The sequence below is a fragment of the Caretta caretta genome, chromosome 6, assembly GCF_965140235.1.
Source record: "Caretta caretta isolate rCarCar2 chromosome 6, rCarCar1.hap1, whole genome shotgun sequence".
Taxonomy (NCBI): domain Eukaryota; kingdom Metazoa; phylum Chordata; order Testudines; family Cheloniidae; genus Caretta; species Caretta caretta.
This window is the reverse complement of record NC_134211.1, coordinates 45,072,968-45,099,848: the sequence shown is the minus strand read 5'-3', so window position 1 is coordinate 45,099,848 and position 26,881 is coordinate 45,072,968. Positions and strand designations below refer to the sequence as shown.

The 26,881-nt window shown below is 41.8% G+C and overlaps 1 protein-coding gene across 4 annotated transcripts in view; it reads left to right on the top strand.

Annotated features, from left to right (window-relative positions):
* The first annotated feature begins 315 nt into the window (after positions 1 to 315).
* ANO5 (anoctamin 5) overlaps positions 316 to 26,881 on the top strand; it is a 105,442-nt gene continuing 78,876 nt past the window's right edge. For 3 of the 4 annotated variants that reach the window (XM_075129469.1, XM_075129467.1, XM_075129468.1), the window contains exon 1: positions 326 to 468. In XM_075129469.1, the coding sequence (XP_074985570.1) occupies positions 408 to 468 (61 nt within the window). In that variant the 5' untranslated portion in view covers positions 326 to 407. Of the gene's footprint in view, positions 469 to 26,881 lie in introns of all 4 variants that reach the window. The other variant, XM_075129470.1, reaches the window with a different exon arrangement.

Below are 26,881 nucleotides of genomic sequence, written 5' to 3'. Positions count from 1 at the left end.
TAAGAGCCCGCGTGTAGGCAAGGAGGGGCATCCCGGCTGCATCACCAGCAGCATGCATCATTGCTGGCACAAGCGCCGCTGCCGCCCCCTCCCGCTCCAGCTGGAGCTGGGAGAAATGCGCAGGCCGCCTACGGCCCGGTAACCCAAGCCCAGCCCCGGGTCAGACCCTGACTCAGCCCGCGCCCCCCTCCCAGCTGACAGCGTAACTCGAAACCCGGGCGGGCGCGGAATCCCGGCGTGCTCCCGGAGCAGGAGCAGGAGCAGGAGCAGGAGCAGCCGGCGAGGGGAGGGGACAGGGAGGAGTGGAAGTGGGAAGGAAGGGGGGGTGCTGCCGCCGCCGCCGCCTTGCTCCAGCACCGAGGCGGCTGGGTCTCAGTCTAGCGCAGGGCCCGGTGAGCGGAGCAGCCATGAACAGGCTGGGGAGGAAGGACAACGAGACCCTCATAGAGATGGCGCTGGCCACGGATGGTAGGTGCCTGCAGCCGCGGGGATGGGCGCTGCTGTTTGTCCTCCATGTGTCCCCGCCCGGGCTCAGGCTGGCTGCGGCCCCACCCCAGAGCCAGGCGCTCACAGGGGCTTCCCCGCGGGCAGCGCTGCTCCAAAGCCAGCCCTGATCTCTGCCTCCCCCGGCTGGCGGAGTACAGTGCCTGGCCTGGGACCTAACGGTGCCGCCGGCGGCTGGGCGTGGGAGGAGGCTGGGGCGCTGGGCGGTCAGAGCGAGCCGGGGGAGCCGTGGCTGCCCTGCCGGGGGCTTGTGGCGACGCTGGGGCCCTGAAGCACCGGCAGCAGCGGGGGATTCCCCCAGGCCTGGGCAGAGAGAGTCCCACGGACGGGGAATAAGGCGTTGGCGGCGGTGCTTTAGGCAGTTTAGGGGCCGCTGGAAGGCCCACGCGCCCCAGTAGGGAGCCACCTCCTTCTCCCCTATGTTGGAGCCTTCCGCACATCCTTCCCTTCTTCCGAGGCGGGAGACCGCACCTTCCCCGTCCTGGTTGGAGCACGCTCAATGCTTTAGGCACATCAAATCCCGCATCTTGGCAGGGGCTGAGACTAGATGACCCTTGCGGTGCCTTCTAACTCTGTGGTTCAGTAGACCCAGGGTATACAGCTTCCAGCTCTGGTGCAGAACTTTACCTGGGGCCGCTGCTTGCTGCTCCCCTCTCTCTGTGCTTTGCTCCGCTTTCTGTAGAGCTTGTCATGCCAACGAATGGACTCCCAGAGAGGCCCCCTGGCTTGGGCAATGATGGGCAGTGGGGCTGCAGCCTGATGCAATTTGGGGACAGGATTAGTCTGTCACAGTGGTTTTCACACTCTTTTCCTTTGCAGACCCCTAAAATATTTCAAATGGAGATGCAGACCCTTTGGGAAATCTTAGACATAGTCTGTACCCCCCCTGGGGTCCATGGACCACAGGTTGAAAACTACTGTTTTATGATAACCACCACCTTTTGCGGACCCCTTAAGACATAATCTGCAGACCCTAGTTTGAAAACCACTGGTCTGTAATGATTTGCGATCCTGAAGCTGATATTTTTAGGTGCCCGAAGTACTTGTATACACTCCCCCCTTTTTATTAAAACAAATAAATCTCCGGAGGAATATTTATATTTTAAATAAAACTTCTTTGATTTTGATTTTGATTTTTTGTAATATCCTCTGTAAAGCTTGAAAAGGGAGGCTTTTGCGATATCACAGTGGTCACAAATATTTTTTTCTCTTTTGGAATGCAGTTGAAATTAACATGGATGCCATTGTCTAACAGCATAACTTTCTTATTGCTTAGAACAGCAGTCTGCTTCTACTCTCACTAAAGATAATAGAAAATTTCCACTGACTTTAGTAGGTGCAGGATGAGATCCATTGTTTGTGCACCAGTATTACAGATTAATAGGAGAGGAATTCTGAAACTGGAGTTTGTTAGTTTAATGTTGCTTCAGAGTGCATGAGTATTCCCAAAACAGCAACTATCAGGACTAAAAACAAAACACCACCAAAACACCTATTGAGAATCTAGTGGACTTTCCTCATCAGATTCAAAGTATTGAAACTAATCACATTTTGGCCTTGAAGGCAAGCATTTGACAGTATTGCTTTTAAGGAGTTTGATAGTGAGCAATATCAAATGAAAAATTAACTACTAGGAGCTATTTGCGGTGACAGCTTTTTTGGGTACACAGTTCAGATATCACTAGGTTCACGGTGAGTTTGTGTGTTCTGAAGTTAATGCCCACTGAATATTTGCCCATATTCACATTTGATGGTACTGGAAGGAGTGGGGTATTTGAGCCTGCTGATCAGCAGTATGTTATCGGAGCCATGTGGGGAATTCTGCCTGGCTTGTCTTTCCCCCAGTTCACCTAAGCACTGAAATTCATAAGATGTGCCTAAAACTGACCTACTAAAGTACTTCATAACATATTCCAACTAGTTGTTTTTCCTGTAGTAGTCTGAGATTAAGTTTTCTGAGATTAAGTTTTCCTCATGAGTAAAAGGAAAGATTAATATTTACAAAGTACACAGTAACTTTTAGGAATAATCCTATTGCATTCATTTTTACCTGTATGTCTCCTTTTATTTATATATATTAGTCAAACAGAAAATGTAAGGAGAAGCACACACTTTTCCTGCTAGTTTTAAGTTTCCATGGTCATATAAAGAATGACAACCCTACCACATAGCAAATATTACAAATGAGAAACCGTTAATACATATTTTAAAAACTTTTTTGGCAAAATTGATTTGGAGTATGGTGAATCCTTTCATTGCTTTAGTTTTTCCACGCATTTGCAAAGCAACTTGTAACCATCAGATTCCTGGACAATTTTCTAGGATTGGGTTTTAGTGTTTGTTAAAGTGTTAACATACAGCTAGTAAACTGCTTCTTAATTTTTTATGGTAAACATATGCATAATTATCTAGCACCAGAGTATCAGATCTGGTAATGTTTGAGGTCATGATGTCTCCAAAAGTATTTTCTTAAACCAGTGAAAAGTACAGTTCTTGCCTCAAGTATTGGCCTTGTTACATCTTCTGTTGGGTTGAGGACATTCTGGATGTACTTGTACGGTACGAAATATCAAGTTATTAATCAAAAGCCACAGCTGTTCATCAGTGAGGTAATTACATAGAGGGTCTGTACTTTCATCATGGTTATCTGAGTAAATGCCATGACATTAGAAACACTGCAATATATAAAGATGAGTTTCAAAAATAAAATCAGTTTTCCAGTAAGTTTAACCACACTCTTAGTACTTCTGAAGGAAAAGCTAAGCAAAACCACTTGCCCACTCTTTAAAACAAAACAAACAACAAAGAGCAAAACACAGACCTAGTCAAGCCTTCTTCATAAAGAAGCAAACAGGGAATAAGACCAATTTTGTTTTTTTTTTCAGATCATGTAAATTGTCCTTCCACTTCAGAACATTGAATTATTAATGTTTTCCCTAGATGTGCTGCGATACAGATCTTGACCTATATGCACCAATTAAATAATAAAAGTGTAAGGAAACAGAAGCCATCCAAGCTGTATTAGAAGCCACAGAAAGTGGGTATGGGTTGATTGACGCAACAGCTCTGCAGAATAGGCCCTATAGTAGAGACATTATATATTTTTACAATGCCTAGCATAAAGAGACCTTGACCTTGATTGGATTCTGTAGGGGCTATTCTAATGCAATTACTCATGATAATAGCTTCCCACTGAGCATGTAGAAGCTTTTCCATGCTATAGGTATTCAGATACTACAGTGATGGGTGACAGTATAAAACCCCTCAACTATATACCCTATAGGCCCTGTATGCAAAGGTCTGTGGCCCTGTGGGTCAGGAGAGGCAAAGCAAAGTGAGCAGCCTGAGCATATTTTCCTCTAAGCCTGGTTCATATTTGCATAGGAGTTAATGTGCCTTTGCACCTGTTGTACAACTGCAATCCCTTCAGGCACTTGAGTAGTGGGAGAACAATGATAGTATAAGAGGAGGAAAGTTACAGGTCTACCTGGGACTGCAGCTTCCTGTCTTTGGATTTGGAAGTCCCCCTCAAAGGAGAAGGTTTGGAGTGTAACACTTCAAGGAAAGGTTTCAGAGTAACAGCCGTGTTAGTCTGTATTTGCAAAAAGAAAAGGAGTATTTGTGGCACCTTAGAGACTAACCAATTTATTTGAGCATAAGCTTTCGTGCGCTACAGCTCACTTCATCGGATGCATACTGTGGAAAGTGTAGAAGATCTCTTTATACACATAAAGCATGAAAAAATACCTCCTCCCACCCCACTCTCCTGCTGGTAATAGCTTATCTAAAGTGATCACTCTCCTTACAGTGTGTATGATAATCAAGTTGGGCCATTTCCAGCACAAATCCAGGTTTTCTCACCCCCCCCCCCCACACACACAAACCCACTCTCCTGCTGGTAATAGCTTATCTAAAGTGACGATTCTCCTTACAATGTGTATGATAAGGTATACAGATTGATAGAACCAGAAGAGTTCCCAGAAGTCACCTACTACAGGACAGGCCTAACAAAGAAAATAACAGAACGCCACTAGCCGTCACCTTCAGCCCCCAGCTAAAACCCCTCCAATGCATTATTAAGGATCTACAACCTATCCTGAAGGATGACCCAACACTCTCACAAATCTTGGGAGATAGGCCAGTCCTTGCCTACAGACAGCCCCCCAACCTGAACCAAATACTCACCAGCAACCACGTATCACACAACAGAACCACTAACCCAGGAACCTATCCTTGCAACAAAGCCCGTTGCCAGCTGTGCCCACATATCTATTCAGGGGACACCATCACAGGGCCTAATAACATCAGCCACCCTATCAGAGACTCGTTCACCTGCACATCCACCAATGTGATATATGCCATCATGTGCCAGCAATGCCCCTCTGCCATGTACATTGGTCAAACTGGACAGTCTCTATGTAAAAGAATAAATGGACACAAATCAATGTCAAGAATTATAACATTCATAAACCAGTCAGAGAACACTTCAATCTCTCTGGTCACGCGATTACAGACATGAAAGTTGCTATATAACAACAAAAAAACTTCAAATCCAGATTCCAGCGAGAAACTGTTGAATTGGAATTCATTTGCAAATTGGATACAATTAACTTAGTCTTGAAAAGAGACTGGGAGTGGCTAAGTCATTATGCAAGGTAACCTATTTCCCCTTGATTTTTCCTACCCGCCTCCCCCCCCCCCCCCCCCACGTTCTTGTTAAACCCTGGATTTGTGCTGGAAATAGCTCACCTTGATTATCATACACATTGTAAGGAGAGTGGTCACTTTAGATAAGCTATTACCAGCAGGAGAGTGGGTTTGTGTGTGTGTGGGGGGGAGGGGGGGTGAGAAAACCTGGATTTGTGCTGGAAATGGCCCAACTTGATTATCATACACATTGTAAGGTGCCACAAGTACTCCTTTTCTTATTGTAAGGAGAGTGATCACTTTAGATAAGCTATTACCAGCAGGAGAGTGGGGTGGGAGGAGGTATTTTTTCATGCTTTATGTGTATAAAGAGATCTTCTACACTTTCCACAGTATGCATCCGATGAAGTGAGCTGTAGCTCACGAAAGCTTATGCTCAAATAAATTGGTTAGTCTCTAAGGTGCCACAAGTACTACTTCAAGGAAACTGAGTTTCCTAGACTTTCTTGCCTCACTCCTGTGGTTTTACCACAAGAGGGCAGGGTAATGGTCCCCTATCTTCATGGGTGTGACATGAAATTTTTTACTGAAGAATTTTATTTTTTACTATTCTCGTAAATTTAAAGGCATGTCAGACATCACTTGGGAAATCTGAAACTAATAATAAAAGGCAGGAGACTGTGGGCATTGGCTGGGAATATTTTTTGAGTAGCAGCTGGCTCTCTTCTTTGTTTTTTACATGAAAAATTAATGATAAAGGTAGCATTGTTGTGGAGTATAGCCCAAGGCTCTGGACCATCAGAAAGCTGATATACACTTCAGTGCCATGTTGCAGAATGTATTGCTTTCCTGCAGTAGTTCTTCATATTTTGAAGAAGAATTGCATAAACCACATATACAGTTTGAACTCAGAATAATTAATACAACACAAAGAATTTGACAGTAATAACCTACATTCCAGGACACTTATTTATATTGCTTGTTATCTTATTTGTCTTTTCATGTCTGAGAAAGTAACGTAACAAAATGACAGCAGAAGCTAATATTTTCCCTGAGCGTACTTGTAATAAGTTACTGTAGTCTAATAACTCATCATTCTGGGCCATATTCTGATCTCATTTAATCCAGGGCAAACTCCACTTCTTTCAGTTTAATTACTTGGATTTACACTGGAAAATTAAATTAGAATATTCTGTGTTCAGTCCTACAATAAACTTCAGTAATTGAAGTGATGTATAGAAGAACTGAACAGGATATCCTATTCTAGGAGGATTTGAACTAGAATGGGAAGATTTATTAACCTGAACAGTGTTTGAAAAATTACCCTTATGTGCTGAAAAACAAGCCTGTAAGTTTAGAAACAGTTCAGAAAATATGTTTGTAAGAGACAATATAAAAAAAACTCCTTAAAAATCAGAAAACATGTAAATTGTGAGTGGAATTTAGTTAATAGAAAAGCTGAGATGTAACTGCGTGTATCAAAAGTAGATGAACAACTTAAACAGATTTTGGCTAACCAAAAGGACAACAGAAAAATTCAGCGTAGTTCGTAGTAGGAAAGTTTACAATTTGGAACTGGACCCAGCTAACTTCAATATTACTAGTTTATATAAATGCAAATACATATGGTAAGTGTTTTAGTACATTTAATGAGAAAATGAATGTTGCCCTATTTCAACACAGCATTTAAGTATTGTGGAAATCTGCTCCCACTTGGCACAGCACCTAAGCACATGCTTAACTTTAAGCGTGGGGTTAAATCAATCTATTAAGCACATCACTAAAGCATGACTTCAGTGGGATTTAAATACATGCTTACAGTTAAGCAAATGCTTTCATGCTGTGCTGAATCATGGTCTAAATGCAGTTTGGATAATGTCAGGTAAAGTTATTAATTTTTTAGCATGTATGAATTATAGACTTGCTTATGGTAAGTTACAAATGGAGCACTTTCCATATAAAAACATTGTTTCAGGACGAGGAAAGTTGCATGAGGTGAAACTTCATTCAATTTTTTGGCCACAACTGGATTGTGTATTAACTTTAAAGTTATCAGAAAAATTAAAACAATTTAAAAATAAGTTTGTATGGTATTCAGTCCTGGATTTGGAGGTTTCTGTTCACATGAAGTCTATTTTCCTGTTAATATTTTATTTTAATTGGGAAAGTGTCACTCCCTTGCCTTTTATTAAGTCTGAATGTACTAGCTCTTTAGCACTCTTAGGACTTGTCTACACTTAAAATGCTTTGGTATCATAGAGATGAGGGAGCAGGCCAGAAGTTAGTCTAGATATCCAGCCTGACAGTGCATAACAGAGTAATTGGACCAAATTCTTTTCTGTTGGACATTGGTATAGTTCCACTAAGTCAATAGAGTTGTGCTAATTTAATCCAATTTGGCCCCATTATTTTAATACATTTTAGCACCCAATCCAATGCTCATTGAAGTAATGGAAAGACTCCCACTCACTTCAGTAGCTATTGGATCACACTCTCGATTAATTCTGGTTAATTCTTTGATTTCCATGGAGACATATTTTAATTTCTCATCAATATCCAACAGTCTGGAGTCAGTATCAGAAACTTATCCTGTCTGCTCTCCCCCCCCCCACCCCATACTGTTCACAGATTTGGGAAGCTCAAGCAGTCAAAACCAAGAGTCAGGTCTGACAATCATAAGATTGGTTTAAAACTCATGAGATTTTAACAAAAAATAATGCCTTTTGGGTTCTTTTAATTTGTCTGTGGCTTAGAGCCTTTAGGGCACATACAAGCCATATTTTCTAGCTTTTCTATTCAACCATGAGGTTAGAAATTTACATATTTTTTAAAAAATGAAAGTTGAGATTCTCACATAATCCCAGGATTCCAGCAGTTGGGGAGTGAAGAGAAACTCTACATCCCACAGGACTTCTGATAATGAGAACGGTCAACACTGAGTTCCACTCAAATTAGATGTGTTCATTTGGAAGGCAGCTATTTCATTAGATTTTATTTTAGGGTTGCATCCACTTTGCTTGAGTTCAGATTGGATTCTTTAGAGCCCATCCGATCTAAATGAAAACCTATTAATTTAATTGCCAGCATTTTCCAACAGTGAAATGGTTCCCTTACAAAAACAAAGGGAATTAGTAAACTGAAAATTGCCCTTTTACCAGTCTGTGGAGTATAGTTATTGCTGCACATCTTACACATTTAGATTAGTCAATTCAGTGATTAAAGCCCAATCCTGCAATGGGCTATACATGTGTCAGTTCAGGGACCATCCTTGTGGAACATACTGCAGGAGTGGGGCCTAAACCATATGCTCTCTTCTTTTATGTGGTGTAGTGAGGAACAGCTTGTGCTAACTCAGGGGTAAAATTGATTGCACACTAAGCTTAGACACCCATATTTGAAAAGTTTGGCCTTAATTACCAAGACCCCAGTTCAGCAAAGCAGTTAAGCACCTGCTTAAAATTTAGGCCTAGGTTTTAGTCCATCCCTCTTCATCAGAGCTCTTAAAAGTACGCTTAATGTTAACTTTAAGCAGGTGTGCTTTGTTAGCCTTATGTTATGTACATGTGATGTGTTAGGTGACATGTTTGTACATACATTTTCACTTGACTTCCATGAACATCCATTTGAGCAAAATTTTGTTTGGGTGAATGTTGTCTGAAAGCAAATTATGGACCCCTCGACAACATTTGTTTAATCAAGAAAAAAATTGTAATGAAAAGGAATTTGTCTTGAAGGGATGCAGAAGTATACTTTGCAAACATTAAGTCATCCAATGAGGGAACAGAAACAACACTATGTGAGTTAGGTTGAATAGTGATTTCTGAATATTGAATAATTGTATATTTGCTATGAAGAATCAGCAAAACAACATTAATTACACAATTTCTAATAATGAAGAAATCTGTACAAAATATGATCTGCTTGTGGACAGTTCATTCATTGAAAGCAGGGAGTTCAGAAGTGCAGCAGTTAAAATTAATGAGACCAAGCAGCAGCAGAAACACATTGGAGCTGTCTGTTTTGGTGTGCAAGTGATTCAAATCTGGATGGTTATCTTTGCAACCATAAAGGCTAGAAACTTTTTAAAAAAAAATAAATGAAAGCTCAGATGCTGCAGAGGTCAATAGCATTAGTCCCCTTGCTAGTCCAGGAAAGCTTCTTACTTGCCCTGAGATGTGGATTTTTCAAACCCTCTAGTAATTAGTTATGGACCAGTGAGCAGAGGAGAAAAAAATAAAAAAATAAAATTCACATTTGACTTTTCCATCAGCCACCAGACTTTCCTGTGAGATTTCTACCATTTAAATAACACTTTAAGGTTATGAGTGACTGATACAGATATCTAAGTAAAGCTGAAGGGTGGAATGTTGTCAGCTGGTACAAAATAAAGTCGTATTGATGGTGTTGTATTGTTGACACTCCTGTTGGGGGGAATCACAATACACATTAAGCTGGAGAAAATATATTAGAGAGCATTTTCAGAAGGACAGTGTTTTCGCATGTGTGTGGTGGGACATGAGGGTATGGGCGTGTGTGATGAGAATTTTCAGAGGTTTGAAAGGTTTGCTGTTACGTACTTTGAAGGCTCCCCAGGCAATCTGGGTCTAAACTTTCACATTAAACCCTTAGAGGTCTGTAATACAACACTGAAGTAAAGCAGTTAGTTCAGTAGCTAATGAACACTCAAGTGGCAGCTTCCTCCAGAGAAAAGGGTGGGGAATCTTTTCTGCAGCTTACTCTTACCAAATATAGACTGAGCTATGCAGCTGACTCATATATATACAGTACATCCGATGTGCCCGTTGCTCCACAGTGCTGAAAAGCGACTCGTGTGTTGTTTAAAAAACCGAAGCCATTGTAAACATTTAGGGCTGGAGTTTTACCTGCCATAAATTGGTATAGTTGCTTGGAAGTAAGTCTGTGTAGCTCCATTGACTTCCATAGAACTAGACCAAATTACACCATTTGAAAATCTGTTTTGAGATTTGTAGTGCAAGATGATATCATATACAGTTGTCTTTTGCAGTCTAGCTAAAGACGTAGAGAACTATAATAGAAATAAAGTAGTTAAATCAAAATGCACTTTGAGTTTAGAAGCCAAAATTGTTAAGCAATTTGTTTACCAATACATGTAAATCATAGTATGCCACATCCATATTGTATCACTTATTATTCTATTCTATAAATCCTGTTAATCTAAAGAAAAATGCATCGTGTCCCCAGCACTTTTCAATTTTTATCTGGCTTAGCAAACAACAGCATGCTCTGGGGCAGAATACCAGTACAGTACACATCTGCATTAGCAACATAATCTTCATAGTAAAGTACTTCATTATGTAATGTGAGCCATCAGTTTTGGCATTTGTGGCTATCACATCCACACAGTTTCCACACACAGTTCACTGGTTAATTCACAGTCTTCCCCAAATGCAGTGCTGTTGATTGGCCCAGCACAAAGCCATTCCACCACTTATGGCCCCTTGACTCCTCAGTTTAGAAGTGACACATTGGCCAGGGCTTTTTGAATAGCAGTGAATTTCACCCACAAAGAGTTGCAGAGGAGTGTTGAATTCCCTTCTGTGGCTTCTGCTATTTAGCTCCCCTCACACAGCAGAATCATGGCATTTTCATTTCAATTTGAGCCATCCACAGCTGCAGAGGTGCCAAGAAAATATCATGTAGCTAAAGGGGGAAAAAATCCTTTCTGACTTACTAGGGTGCAGTTGTCTCTACATTCCTCTGAGCAAATCTTTTCATACTACTAAAAAATTTAAATACTTTAGAAGTAAAGTCTGAAAAGCACTGTAAATGCAGACTAGTTGGCTTTAGTCAACACTCCTTAACTACAGGATGTTGGACTGGAGCATGAGAGGTTTGTTGCTGTTGCCCCGGAGAAAAGATTAAGCACTGAGATAAGCTTTTCTAAATGAGCGTATTTCATCCATCAGACATTCTTGGCTGTTCTTACTGTATAAAGTTTGCACTTCTTGCTGCAATATTGAACAGCTGCTACACAAAATGGAAAGCCAGTGTCACGTGTCTAGATGAGGCAGCTTGCAATGTACTCTTATTCAGTTGATTGGATATTATCCTAAGGAATGATAACTACCAAAAATGCTTTTAAAAATTATACTAAAATGTCAAATATTTAGTTAACAACCCAAGATACTTTAATAAAAAATATTCACAAAAGTAATGAGCCTTCTAAGGAGTTGCAAGTGGTTCTGATCATTGTTAAATAAAGGTATGTAACAGTAACATTATCTCTGACACACAACAGCTTTCTCTACAGATTTATGTTGTTTGAGATAAATAGCAATTCAATGAACATTGGTACTAACTGTTTTATTATCAGGAGACTGAATTAAAGGAGTGATGTGATTGCCGCGTAGGCTTCATTGCATCGCACACTAATGCCCTAGATAAAGCTAATTAGATATTCTCAGTTGTACCTGTGTATACATGTAGGGAAGGAAGAAAAAAATAATCTTGTATTGTTTGGATATTTGTTGCAATTATAACAAGATCTCACCTTTGGAATGTCAATTTTTTTGTTTCACTGTAAAGCAGTAATATGCAAAAAGGTCAACAATGTGAGTGAGGGATAATATCTAAGATGGATGGAAACTTAGTTTTTAAAATACTGGTTAAGGACTAGGTGTACTATACTCCCAGTGATATGCAACCATGTGTGATAGATTTGTAAAAGTCTACAGCTAGTTAAACATTGGTCATAGAAAAGAACTATTTTGTTTGCCAGTTCTACACCAGGAAAATTACCCATTGCTGATAGTGAATGTTAGCATGGATGCAGACAAACTGCTGCCGAACACAATTTAACAGTAGCTGTAGACCAGAACAAACCACGTTTAGTAGTATTTCAGAAAGTTATGGGGACAGATTTTAACCCTAGTTTTCTGAACCAGAGGTGAACAAGGTAAGTCTTGATCTACAGTTGCAGTTAAACTGTGTTCAGCACCAGTTCAGCCACACACATTGTTGCCTTTATATCAGCAATGGGTAATGTTTTAGTGTCAATCAGGACTTGAATGCTATTAGATGAATTCAACATACTACAGTAGCGCTCTTAATTTTTGGCACTTTACAGTATCAGCAGTCATTAATATCCTAAAATCTTTAAAATAGATGTTTAAAATACTAGTTTTAGTGTATTTAATTGAAAGGTGTCTTATTGACATACACATGCATTTGAACAAAGTTAAATATTAAACTTAATGTTATTATATAGTTTATATTAAGGCAATGGTGTACTGACAGTTTTGACCATAATACACTGTAGTTGTCAATACTTGTTTCCAAACAGCTTTGAGGCTTGTCCAAATTAACTCTCTCATATCACCAAGGTTTAATAAATGATAGACTGACCTTAATCAAGTCTGCTTGCCACTAGGCAGCCCTCTCATGGCTAGGCATAGCAGCTCCTCACTGGGCGAGCACTTCCTAGCTGAAGTCACTCCAGTGCTGTGGCACTTCCTATATCTGACAGGTTTCAGAGGAACAGCCCTGTTAGTCTGTATTCGCAAAAAGAAAAGGAGTACTTGTGGCACCTTAGAGACTAACCAATTTATTTGAGCATGAGCTTTCGTGAGCTACAGCTCACTTCATCAGATGTTTACCGTGGAAACTGCAGCAGACTTTATATACACACAGAGAATATGAAACAATACCTCCTCCCACCCCACTGTCCTGCTGGTAATAGCTTATCTAAAGTGATCAACAGGTGGGCCATTTCCAGCACAAATCCAGGTTTTCTCACCCTCCACCCCCCACACAAATTCACTCTCCTGCTGGTGCTAGCCCATCCAAAGTGACAACTCTTTACATAATCAAGTCGGGCTATTTCCTGCATAGATCAAGGTTTTCTCACATCCCCCCCACCCCCATACACACACAAACTCACTCTCCTGCTGGTAATAGCTCATCTAAACTGACCACTCTCCAAGTTTAAATCCAAGTTAAACCAGAACATCTGGGGGGGGGGGAGGGGTAGGAAAAAACAAGAAGAAACAGGCTACCTTGCATAATGACTTAGCCACTCCCAGTCTCTATTTAAGCCTAAATTAATAGTATCCAATTTGCAAATGAATTCCAATTCAGCAGTTTCTCGCTGGAGTCTGGATTTGAAGTTTTTTTGTTTTAAGATAGCGACCTTCATGTCTGTGATTGCGTGACCAGAGAGATTGAAGTGTTCTCCGACTGGTTTATGAATGTTATAATTCTTGACATCTGATTTGTGTCCATTTATTCTTTTACGTAGAGACTGTCCAGTTTGACCAATGTACATGGCAGAGGGGCATTGCTGGCACATGATGGCATATATCACATTGGTGGATGTGCAGGTGAACGAGCCTCTGATAGTGTGGCTGATGTTATTAGGCCCTGTGATGGTGTCCCCTGAATAGATATGTGGGCACAATTGGCAACGGGCTTTGTTGCAAGGATAAGTTCCTGGGTTAGTGGTTCTGTTGTGTGGTATGTGGTTGTTGGTGAGTATTTGCTTCAGGTTGCGGGGCTGTCTGTAGGCAAGGACTGGCCTGTCTCCCAAGACTTGTGAGAGTGCTGGGTCATCCTTTAGGATAGGTTGTAGATCCTTAATAATGCGTTGGAGGGGTTTTAGTTGGGGGCTGAAGGTGACCGCTAGTGGCGTTCTGTTATTTTCTTTGTTAGGCCTGTCCTGTAGTAGGTAACTTCTGGGAACTCTTCTGGCTCTATCAATCTGTTTCTTTACTTCTGCAGGTGGGTATTGTAGTTGTAAGAAAGCTTGACAGAGATCTTGTAGGTGTTTGTCTCTGTCTGAGGGGTTGGAGCAAATGCGGTTGTATCGCAGAGCTTGGCTGTAGACGATGGATCGTGTGGTGTGGTCAGGGTGAAAGCTGGAGGCATGCAGGTAGGAATAGCGGTCAGTAGGTTTCCGGTATAGGGTGGTGTTTATGTGGCCATTGTTTATTAGCACTGTAGTGTCCAGGAAGTGGATCTCTTGTGTGGACTGGACCAGGCTGAGGTTGGTGGTGGGATGGAAATTGTTGAAATCGTGGTGGAATTCCTCAAGGGCTTCTTTTCCATGGGTCCAGATGATGAAGATGTCATCAATATAGCGCGAGTAGGGGCTTTAGGGGACGAGAGCTGAGGAAGCGTTGTTCTAAATCAGCCATAAAAATGTTGGCATACTGTGGGGCCATGCGGGTACCCATAGCAGTGCCGCTGATCTGAAGGTATACATTGTCCCCAAATGTGAAATAGTTATGGGTAAGGACAAAGTCACAAAGTTCAGCCACCAGGTTAGCCGTGACATTATCGGGGATAGTGTTCTTGACGGCTTGTAGTCCATCTTTGTGTGGAATGTTGGTGTAGAGGGCTTCTACATCCATAGTAGCCAGGATGGTGTTATCAGGAAGATCACCGATGGATTGAAGTTTCCTCAGGAAGTCAGTGGTGTCTCGAAGGTAGCTGGGAGTGCTGGTAGCGTAGGGCCTGAGGAGGGAGTCTACATAGCCAGACAATCCTGCTGTCAGGGTGCCAATGCCTGAGATGATGGGGCGCCCAGGATTTCCAGGTTTATGGATCTTGGGTAGTAGATAGAATATCCCAGGTCGGGGTTCCAGGGGTGTGTCTGTGCGGATTTGATCTTGTGCTTTTTCAGGAAGTTTCTTGAGCAAATGCTGTAGTTGCTTTTGGTAACTCTCAGTGGGATCATAGGGTAATGGCTTGTAGAAACTCGTGTTGGAGAGCTGCCGAGCAGCCTCTTGTTCATATTCCGACCTATTCATGATGACAACAGCACCTCCTTTGTCAGCCTTTTTGATTATGATGTCAGAGTTGTTTCTGAGGCTGTGGATGGCATTGCGTTCCGCATGGCTGAGGTTATGGGGCAAGTGATGCTGCTTTTCCACAATTTCAGCCCATGCACGTCGGCGGAAGCACTCTATGTAGAAGTCCAGTCTGCTGTTTCGACCTTCAGGAGGAGTCCATCTAGAATCCCTCTTTCTGTAGTGTTGGCAGGGAGACCTCTGTGGATTAGTATGTTGTTCAGAGGTATTTTGGAAATATTCCTTGAGACGGAGACGTCGAAAATAGGATTCTAGGTCACCACAGAACTGTATCATGTTCGTGGGGGTGGAGGGGCAGAAGGAGAGGCCCCGAGATAGAACAGCTGCTTCTGCTGGGCTGAGAGCATAGTTGGATAGTTGAACGCACACTTTGCTTCTCTACAAAAGAAAAAAGACACTAAACTTTCTAAACTACTACATGCTACAAGGGGCCACAGCAATGGTTCCCTCACCCCACCTAGCAATATTGTTAACCTATCCAACTATGCTCTCAGCCCAGCAGAAGCAGCTGTTCTATCTCGGGGCCTCTCCTTCTGCCCCTCCACCCCCACGAACATGATACAGTTCTGTGGTGACCTAGAATCCTATTTTCGACGTCTCCGTCTCAAGGAATATTTCCAAAATACCTCTGAACAACATACTAATCCACAGAGGTCTCCCTGCCAACACTACAGAAAGAGGGATTCTAGATGGACTCCTCCTGAAGGTCGAAACAGCAGACTGGACTTCTACATAGAGTGCTTCCGCCGACGTGCACGGGCTGAAATTGTGGAAAAGCAGCATCACTTGCCCCATAACCTCAGCCATGCGGAACGCAATGCCATCCACAGCCTCAGAAACAACTCTGACATCATAATCAAAAAGGCTGACAAAGGAGGTGCTGTTGTCATCATGAATAGGTCGGAATATGAACAAGAGGCTGCTCGGCAGCTCTCCAACACGAGTTTCTACAAGCCATTACCCTATGATCCCACTGAGAGTTACCAAAAGCAACTACAGCATTTGCTCAAGAAACTTCCTGAAAAAGCACAAGATCAAATCCGCACAGACACACCCCTGGAACCCCGACCTGGGATATTCTATCTACTACCCAAGATCCATAAACCTGGAAATCCTGGGCGCCCCATCATCTCAGGCATTGGCACCCTGACAGCAGGATTGTCTGGCTATGTAGACTCCCTCCTCAGGCCCTACGCTACCAGCACTCCCAGCTACCTTCGAGACACCACTGACTTCCTGAGGAAACTTCAATCCATCGGTGATCTTCCTGATAACACCATCCTGGCTACTATGGATGTAGAAGCCCTCTACACCAACATTCCACACAAAGATGGACTACAAGCCGTCAAGAACACTATCCCCGATAATGTCACGGCTAACCTGGTGGCTGAACTTTGTGACTTTGTCCTTACCCATAACTATTTCACATTTGGGGACAATGTATACCTTCAGATCAGCGGCACTGCTATGGGTACCCGCATGGCCCCACAGTATGCCAACATTTTTATGGCTGATTTAGAACAACGCTTCCTCAGCTCTCGTCCCCTAAAGCCCCTACTCGCGCTATATTGATGACATCTTCATCATCTGGACCCATGGAAAAGAAGCCCTTGAGGAATTCCACCACGATTTCAACAATTTCCATCCCACCACCAACCTCAGCCTGGTCCAGTCCACACAAGAGATCCACTTCCTGGACACTACAGTGCTAATAAACAATGGCCACATAAACACCACCCTATACCGGAAACCTACTGACCGCTATTCCTACCTGCATGCCTCCAGCTTTCACCCTGACCACACCACACGATCCATCGTCTACAGCCAAGCTCTGCGATACAACCGCATTTGCTCCAACCCCTCAGACAGAGACAAACACCTACAAGATCTCTGTCAAGCTTTCTTACAACTACAATACCCACCTGCAGAAGTAAAGAAACAGATTGATAGAGCCAGAAGAGTTCCCAGAAGTTACCTACTACAGGACAGGCCTAACAAAGAAAATAACAGAACGCCACTAGCGGTCACCTTCAGCCCCCAACTAAAACCCCTCCAACGCATTATTAAGGATCTACAACCTATCCTAAAGGATGACCCAGCACTCTCACAAGTCTTGGGAGACAGGCCAGTCCTTGCCTACAGACAGCCCCGCAACCTGAAGCAAATACTCACCAACAACCACATACCACACAACAGAACCACTAACCCAGGAACTTATCCTTGCAACAAAGCCCGTTGCCAATTGTGCCCACATATCTATTCAGGGGACACCATCACAGGGCCTAATAACATCAGCCACACTATCAGAGGCTCGTTCACCTGCACATCCACCAATGTGATATATGCCATCATGTGCCAGCAATGCCCCTCTGCCATGTACATTGGTCAAACTGGACAGTCTCTACGTAAAAGAATAAATGGACACAAATCAGATGTCAAGAATTATAACATTCATAAACCAGTCGGAGAACACTTCAATCTCTCTGGTCACGCAATCACAGACATGAAGGTCGCTATCTTAAAACAAAAAAACTTCAAATCCAGACTCCAGCGAGAAACTGCTGAATTGGAATTCATTTGCAAATTGGATACTATTAATTTAGGCTTAAATAGAGACTGGGAGTGGCTAAGTCATTATGCAAGGTAGCCTGTTTCTTCTTGTTTTTTCCTACCCCTCCCCCCCCCCCAGATGTTCTGGTTTAACTTGGATTTAAACTTGGAGAGTGGTCAGTTTAGATGAGCTATTACCAGCAGGAGAGTGAGTTTGTGTGTGTATGGGGGTGGGGGGGATGTGAGAAAACCTTGATCTATGCAGGAAATAGCCCGACTTGATTATGTAAAGAGTTGTCACTTTGGATGGGCTAGCACCAGCAGGAGAGTGAATTTGTGTGGGGGGTGGAGGGTGAGAAAACCTGGATTTGTGCTGGAAATGGCCCACCTGTTGATCACTTTAGATAAGCTATTACCAGCAGGACAGTGGGGTGGGAGGAGGTATTGTTTCATATTCTCTGTGTGTATATAAAGTCTGCTGCAGTTTCCACGGTAAACATCTGATGAAGTGAGCTGTAGCTCACGAAAGCTCATGCTCAAATAAATTGGTTAGTCTCTAAGGTGCCACAAGTACTCCTTTTCTTTTTCTATATCTGGAAACTCATTCAGCAGCTCAATAGGTCTGGCTAGGTCATAGTCTTTAGTCTACCGTTCCTAGGTCAGCTGTCCAAACTGAAAATCCAAAACTGTTTTTAACAGAAACAAAAATCCTTCTGCCTCTCAGTGCTTCTATATCATGATGCCAACGTTTCCCAACCTAGTGCTAAAAATTTCCCAAATCTGGCAAAATATTCCCAGACTCTGGGAATTTTTTACCAGTTTGGGAAATTTTTGGCACTAGCTAGTGCTTCTATATCCTGGGAAATTTCCCCAAATCTGGGAATTTGGGGGTAAGATGTTTCACCTTGGGAAATTGCAGGGCAAATTGGGAAACCGTAGGGCACATGCTGTTAAAAAAATCCCAGATTTGGAGAAATTTCCAAGGATATAGAAGCACTGCTGCCTCTCTGGGACTCTTCGTCAGAGAGCCCTCCATTCAACCTACAGCCTCTTTGCTGGGCTCAGCAACCATTGTGACAGGTTTGTACATCCCATTCTCAGGGTTGGTAGGGCAATTTTAACCCTTCCATTCACTCTTGATTTTTTTAAATTTTACTTTGAAGTAAATTTAAATCTAGTTTCAGAGTAGCAGCCGTGTTAGTCTGTATCCGCAAAAAGAAAAGGAGGACTTGTGGCACCTTAGAGACTAACCAATTTATTTGAGCATAAGCTTTTGTGAGCTACAGCTCACTTCAACGGATGCTCAAATAAATTTTTTAAATCCAGTGATTGTCAGAATCCACAGAACAGGCTTAATGTGAGCAGTCACAGCTTGAGCTTCCTTGCATAGCTCTGGCACTGAATGACCTGGAGGGGTGAGAACCTACTCCAGTTACTGTATCCCTGTCTCAGTTGTGGTTCTCTGCCGAAACTGCTAGCAAAGGATTTAGGTTAGTGCCAGTTGTGGTGCTGCTGCTTGTAATGTGGGTATTTAGATATCATGGTCAGAGATGCTGCAAAATACCTAAGATGGAGGGGCTGGCTTCTGTATAAGTTTTGGGAGGTAACCCTGAAGGTGTGTGTGTTTCTCAAGAGCGGGTAGCAGAAACACCTCCTCTCACTCCCAAGATGAAGTGCCCTGGGTGGTGCCTGAGCCTGCCCATTTAGGAACAAATTCTGCTCTCTTGTACATTGGTGTAATCCAGTCTAACTTCAGTGACTTCAATGGAGTTATTCTAGATTTACATTGGGATGACTGTGATGTTTTGGGGATCGCCCAAACTGGTCAGGAGCTCTGTCACCACCTACTCTGTAGCTTCAGGGTGTCTTTGTACCATGTGGCTATGGTTCAGATCCCTGCCACAAGTAGCCAGCCCATAAGCATAAGGTTTCACCCTGGCTTTCATCAGCCTAGTTACTCTTTGCAGGGTGACACCAACAGCCCTTCCAGTCCTGTGTGTTTCCAGATCCATCCTCACCAAGTTCTTAATTACCAAACACTTGGACCGTTCCCGTGTGGTTTGTCACGCCGAAGGTAAGAAACCAATCCACCAGTTATCTGTTCACTTGGGCATACACAGTACACACAGTTTTCACACCAGAGACCTGCTTGTGGTCTAAATAAACAAACATTTATTTAATAGAAAAAAACACACTCAAAGATGAAATAATAAGAAAACAAGCATACACAAGTTACACAGAGAATAAACATAATGACTTTACACTTCCATATTAGATAAAATCCTTTTTCTAATATAAGTTACCTATTGCTTTTAAAAAGTTTCCCAGCAAAACCCCCTAGCTATAGGGGGATTCAGTATTCAACAGACAGTTTCACTCCCAGAGGCTTTTCTTTGGTTTCTAGATAATTTTCAGTTCAAACTCCTTCCATTTTAAAATAGTTTGCAGTTTTTTTCCTCTTCAGTCACTGTAAATATTCAAAGGGGAAAACTCCCTCCTTGCTTAGTTTTCAAAGACTGGGGTTTTCTTTTCAGTTTCAAGCTCTTCCCATGTGCTTTGATGCTTTCTTGTTGCTTTTTCTTGAGCTGTACAATAGCTAGGTGCTTTGAGTCAGTTTCATCTGGTAAAGAACACAAGAGCTACCATACTGGGGTCAGACAATGGTCCATCTTGTCTGGTATCTGTCTCTGACAATGGCTTGTACCAGAACTTCAGGGAGAGTGCAGAAAACAGGGTAATTATGGAGTGATCCAACTCTGCCTTCTGCTCCTGGCAGTCACCCTGAGCACAGGGTTGCATTGCTGGCCATCTTGGCTAACAGCCATTGATGGACCTATCCTCCATGAACTTATCTAGTTCTTTTTTGAGCCCAGTTATATTTTGGTCATTACAACATCCCTGGGCAATGAGTTCAACAGGTTTGTGTTGTGTTGTGTGAAAAAGCACTTCCTTTTGTTTGTATTAATTTCATCAGGTGACTCCTGGTTTTTTATTGGAGGAACGGTCTGCTGGTGCCCTTTTACCCAGTTGTAATCTGGTCCTTATTGTGCAACCCTTGGAATGTTTGTTTTTACATTTGTAATGCAACAGTAACAGTACGTCCCTCGGCCCGCGCCACTTCCTGCAGCCCCCGTTGGCTGGGCACAGTGAAGCGCGGCCAGTGGGAGCCGCGATCGGCCAAACCTGCAGATGCGGCAGGTAATCAAACTGGCCTGGCCCGGCCTGCCAGGGGCTTTCCCTGAACAGGAGGTGTCCCAAGTTTGGGAAACACTGCCCTATTGTGAGGTGATGATGAAGCTGCACCACAGTTACAATTATAATCTATGTATGATACATACTAATGGTTCTTAACCTCTTTATCATTGTGGGCCACATATGCAGCTCTCTCTGTGTTATGTGGACCACATCCACACACTATATATGCAACCTGTATGGCCCTGAGGACGTCACATGGGCTGCAGCTGTGTGCTGATTGGGCTGCGGCTTGAGAACCACTGATGCATACATACATTCATAAACATAACATATATACATATCTCATAATGACTATTAAGTTCAGAACATTACAAACGTTCATAAAAAATCTTACTTGATATACTTTTATAGTAGAATAACACAGTTTGCAATCAGTTGGTTTAACTGCTTGTTTTTGGAGTTTAAACCTTCTGTTCTCGCCTTGGAGTGTCTGGATCCTGATTGTCACTGAGAGCAAAATTTGGGCCATTGAGTTCATTTTCATACTGAGTTATATTAGGGCTTGATTCTGGTTGTAGATTCTGTGTCTGGTTTCATCCTATCCCTCCTCCTGTGGGGATCCATATACCCCTGTCAGTGCTATACTAGTGGAGTGCTTGTACTTCCCACTGATTGTTGCTGGCCCTAGTAAGTAAGCAAGGAGGAACGGTCTGCTGGTGCCCTTTTACCCAGTTGTAATCTGGACCTTATTGTGCAACCCTTGGAATGTTTGTTTTTACATTTGTAATGCAACAGTAACATACAGATCTATAGATGAAGAATAAATGTAGGGTAAGGAACTAATTATAGTATTTTCCTCAGCCAGAACAGGGTCACGTATTATCGTGTTAGTGTAAATGGTGATCATTTCAGGCTTCAGTTTGAAAACAGACATTTTAAAGGAACGTATGGGTTACTCATGAACATAACCGTGTAATATCAAAACTTCATTAATTTACCAGAACTGGTATTTTAAGAACTGATTATTCTGCATGGAGTTCTTGATTATGGTCAGAACCTTTTTGTATACCCTCTTGGGTATCCGTGACTGATTAAAAGCTTCCAAGCACGTTCTGTTAAGAAGCAAGAATCTCTTTAGGTGTGGTGCAGTTTTATAACGGAATCTCAGGAGATGACGTGGCCTTCTCAGCAAGGTTATAGGGATAACTGTGAAACTTCAGTATTATCAAATACTTGGCAAGAGAGCAGAACACCATCAAGCCATGAAAACTGTAGGTGGGGCACATATATGCAGGCAGCACATCTAAATATATCATATTCAGGCCTTTAATTTTTCTACAGTCTGTCCTCAAACTATAGAGTGCCCTGTGGTTTGCTATTCAAAGAGGTTTTCTTAACTATGAGTTAGGATATTGGAGACCCTGGAGTTGGCAAATTTGTAGTGTTCTGTAAATGTATCATGCTGACAAGTAAAAACTGTAATAGACATGTGTATAGTAAATATCCATTTTCAAGGCCATTGTCAAGTTGGATGTCTGTGCTCACTTCACTTTGTTTTAAAGACTAATGCTTATATCAGATACTGTAAGCACTGAGGACCATGGTCCATTGCCCAAATCATCTTATTGATTGATGGGAAACATTTCTTTCTGTGATGATCTGGGATCTAGTGCCAGTTCCCAAAAAGTTATCCCATCTTTGTTATAGTATCTTGGGCACAAAACGTGAGCTTTCCAAATTGGGAGTTCACAAAACCAAATAGAAATCGGAAGGTTTTAAAGACACTGCTTTTAAAAAAATCCCAAACAAACAAAACAAAACAACAAAAACAATTTTCTGGTGTTCTGTTTTTGTTATGGCTGCTTTGATTATAAGTATAGAAGGTGAAATCCTAGCCCACTGAAGTCAGTGACAAAACTCTCAATGACTTCCATAGGTCTTGTATTTTACTCATATTTCTGTAGAGGTCAGGTAAAAGAAATGGAATAGATAACCAAACTTGAGCCTGAGAACCAAAAAGTGAGGAAAATCACAAATATAATGTGAAACTGGCCAGTTGAATTCTAATGTTGAAATGGAATGAAATTCAAAAAACTTGTCTAGTTAACAGTAAATCTAGGGCCTGGTTTTGCCTTTACTGCTTCTGATCATCTTATTACACCTACAAATTGTACACACACCTAGTCTGTGTAAACCATTTTATTATTGTTGTTATCCCATTCACTCTGCTTATTCATTACACTCAGCTGTTACAGTCTTCAAGACTGTCAGCTCTTTGGGGCAGTGACTGTTACTTACTCTGTCTGTACAGTAGCTAGTGCATAGGGTCCCCCACCAGGTTGAGACCACTTTATACCAATTTAATACAAATAATAAATAATAATAAAATTAACCACTGTGTTACTTCAATTTTACACCAATATAACTCCAGTGATTTCAGTGGACTTTGGAGTATGCAGTATATCATGGCTGCATGCTCATGCAGAACCTCTTCTCTTAAATATAAAGACTGGGGTGGTACTTGGCACGTCTCTAGGTGTGCAAGTTAAGCAGGTATCCAGAGCATTTTCATCTTCTTGTGCAGCCACATAGTAATGGAAACATCTGGCCCTGAGGGTATAGAAGATGTAAACAGTACACTACAGTGAAAACAAGTGCATAGTTCTTGTTACAGCTGAAATGCACAATTAGATCGGTTTTCAGGAATTCCAAAGTTTGGTATTTTGCCACTCCACCCTTGGGAGGCTTCTTCAGCATCTTGTTTCCCTTTTATTTAAAATATCCCCTAAATGTCTAGCAGTTTAAAAATACCATAGTTCTCCCTATATCCAATACCACAATTAAGAATATTCCTTTTTGGAACTGTCATTGATCAATGTAGATGTGTATCATTTTGCAATATGATCAGCTGATGATACCTGTGACATATAATATGTACGGAATGATATTTTATTATAGCTCACATGGGAAAGAACTCCCAGCACTGCTAGCTATTCAAATACGGGTTGATGTTGAAAAGAGTTGCCAGCACCACCACATTAAAATACCATTTAAGTAATGTGCCACTAGACCCTTGTTTGTGGGTTTTGGCAAAAAACAGACCTTTTCCAAAGCTGATGGCTTTTATACCAAAGGGAAGCTTTATAATCCTTTGAAAGAGAGACACAAAGGGTCAAATCCAAGGTCTGTGCTAAAATTCCCATTTATTGCAATGGGAATTTTTCCTGAATAAAGATCGACTAAAAACTGAGTAAGGATTTTAAGATTTGACCTGTGCTGTGTAGGAGATCAAAGACATTGCACAATGATAGACTTTTTCTTTCTGACATATTGTTCTGGATTGCATCAATTTAACATGTTGGAGCTGCCCTTGGCATTCTTTCTAAGATGACAAATGAGATTTTGTTAGCACTGGGAATAATGCCTTTGTCTCTCTCCGGTATGTTGATGCCTTGTTACACTATCATTCTTGTAAGTTTTGTTTCTTCTATGTGAGTAACACTTTGTTCTTGGGAACAATTCAGGAGGCTTGTTTGTCGCAAAGTTTAAAAATAAAGCACTTTTTGTAAATGAAAGTGTCAGTGCAGCGGATAACACTGGCTACGCCCTTTAAAAGGGAGGCACAGCTCCTACTCCAGCATGTTTGCCCTCAAGGCCTCTTCCCGAGTCATCTGGGATGCCTCCTGCTGCGGCTGCTAATGGAGTTACTTTGGATTTACATTGATGTGAGAGCAGAATTTACCCCTGCATTCACTGTAGAGAGCGAGTATATTTAAGGTTAATTTGGGCTTGGTTTTTAGAGGTGGGACACGCAGTACAGTACTAATATTGCATTACAAAATAGCGGTACCAATGTAAATGTCTGTAGCAGCATCTTATTCCTAGCTGCTCAGGAAAACAGGTATCTCTAGCTAAGAGAGGTTTTGCAGCAACTATGTTATCATGACAGGTTTCAGAGTAACAGCCGTGTTAGTCTGTATTCGCAAAAAGAAAAGGAGTACTTGTGGTACCTTAGAGACTAACCAATTTATTTGAGCATGAGCTTTCGTGAGCTACAGCTCACTTCATCGGTATGCATCCGATGAAGTGAGCTGTAGCTCACGAAAGCTCATGCTCAAATAAATTGGTTAGTCTCTAAGGTGCCACAAGTACTCCTTTTCTTTTTATGTTATCATGAATTCACATGAGGAACATAAGAGGTGATTTCTGTTCCTTCCTTACACTTTGTTTATATTTCTGCTGATTTAGAAACATAACATTTTCTTGTAGCTTATTTACGTACAATATTAGTGTATTATATGGTAGCAATTTAGTTCTTTTGGTACAAGGGCCCTTTATATGAGGCTATATTATTTTTAATTGCTGTGTTAACTGGACATCTCTGCAATCCCTAGAAAGAGGGAGAAAACCTGATTAGCAATAAATTATTATTTATTAATTATAGATTTTTTATAAGTTTCAGAGGAACAGCCGTGTTAGTCTGTATTCGCAAAAAGAAAAGGAGTACTTGTGGCACCTTAGAGACTAACCAATTTATTTGAGCATGAGCTTTCGTGAGCTACAGCTCACTTCATCCGAAGTGAGCTGTAGCTCACGAAAGCTCATGCTCAAATAAATTGGTTAGTCTCTAAGGTGCCACAAGTACTCCTTTTCTTTAGCTGTAGCTCACGAAAGCTCATGCTCAAATAAATTGGTTAGTCTCTAAGGTGCCACAAGTACTCCTTTTCTTTTTGAGATTTTTTATAAGTGTCAGTTCAGATGTGCTAGCTTCTTAATCATATCTTGAAGGGAGGCTGTGCTACTGGCTCTGTCTGTGTTTTGTGTATGTATTCGTTTGAAAATTGGGCCAGCTTTTCAAGAATATAATGATTGCTGATACGGGGGATGTGCAGTAGCTTTTAGGGCTGAACAGTATGATTTATAAAAAATTTACTTAAGGAGAGTAGATCCAGTACCTCAGTTTCTGTGTGTGCATGTGAAATTGAGTTTGGGGACACGTGTTTAAATTAAAGGGCTAAATTCATCCATAACTCTTGATTTCAGTGAAGCTGTACCAAGGTAAGCTTGGCTCTATGTGCAGCAAGACAAACATAATAAATCATGTTGACATCACTAAGAACTCAAACAATGTTTTTTAAATCTACTAAGAAATAGATTGTGTATTTAGGCACAGCTCTGAATGTGTGTAAATCACCAGTTAGGAGTAATCCAAGGAGGCATTGTGTCTCAGAGACATGCTTCAGAGGCACAATTCACTCTTTGCTTCTCCCTTGCAGAGATTCAGATAGTAATTTATTGCTTATGCAAGCAGCAAGTTGCAACACTCCCCACCTTAACTTAAGTGTGCTGGTCAGCATGCTGAATGGAGTCAGAGATCCACCTCTCCCAGCCCACCTGCTCTAGAGGTCCGGGGTGACCTACCTGCTATGCACCTGGCCCCAAAGTCCAGGTAGCCTATGAAAGGGGGCCCAGGGTGTTCTTTTGCAGGCAAATACTCAAAGTCACAGTCTATCCCTATAGTATTTTTAAAGATATTTATAATAAAAGGATGCTACATTTGATTGACCCTCTTGAAAGGAAGGTCCATATTGGGGCTCTGACTGTTTGTCAGTGTTCTTTTGATTTGTGGCCATTTCATTATATCTTTGTATTAGCCAGTAATGTTTTTTTGTTCTCTCTCAATACTCAGAATTGTGGAGTTAACATTTGTTGAATGATCTCTGTGCACCTGGGTTTCCTATAAACATTTATGTTAATGTTTTTCTGGGACCTTAAACCTGAGCAATGTTTGTTGGGCATGCCTCTCTTTTTGAGTGACAATACTGAATCAGACGCCTGAGTCAAAGATAGAAATGAGTCAAACCATGACTCACTCGTAAGTTTGACACAGATTCCACTGTGCTCCTTCGTGCACAGAAGACAAACTATTGATAAATAATTCATTGACTCAGTAAGTTATCATGATGTGAATTTTAATTTACTTTCTGTGTCAGAACAGGCCATGATACTAGAACAATGAGTAGGATTTGGTAAGGCTGTTACCTTAGAGACCTTCTAGGATAACATTCTGTCTCACTAGTTGAGCACGATGATGGCTAGGGAGTGTTGTACAAAGCAATTATTTCATCTTAGGTACA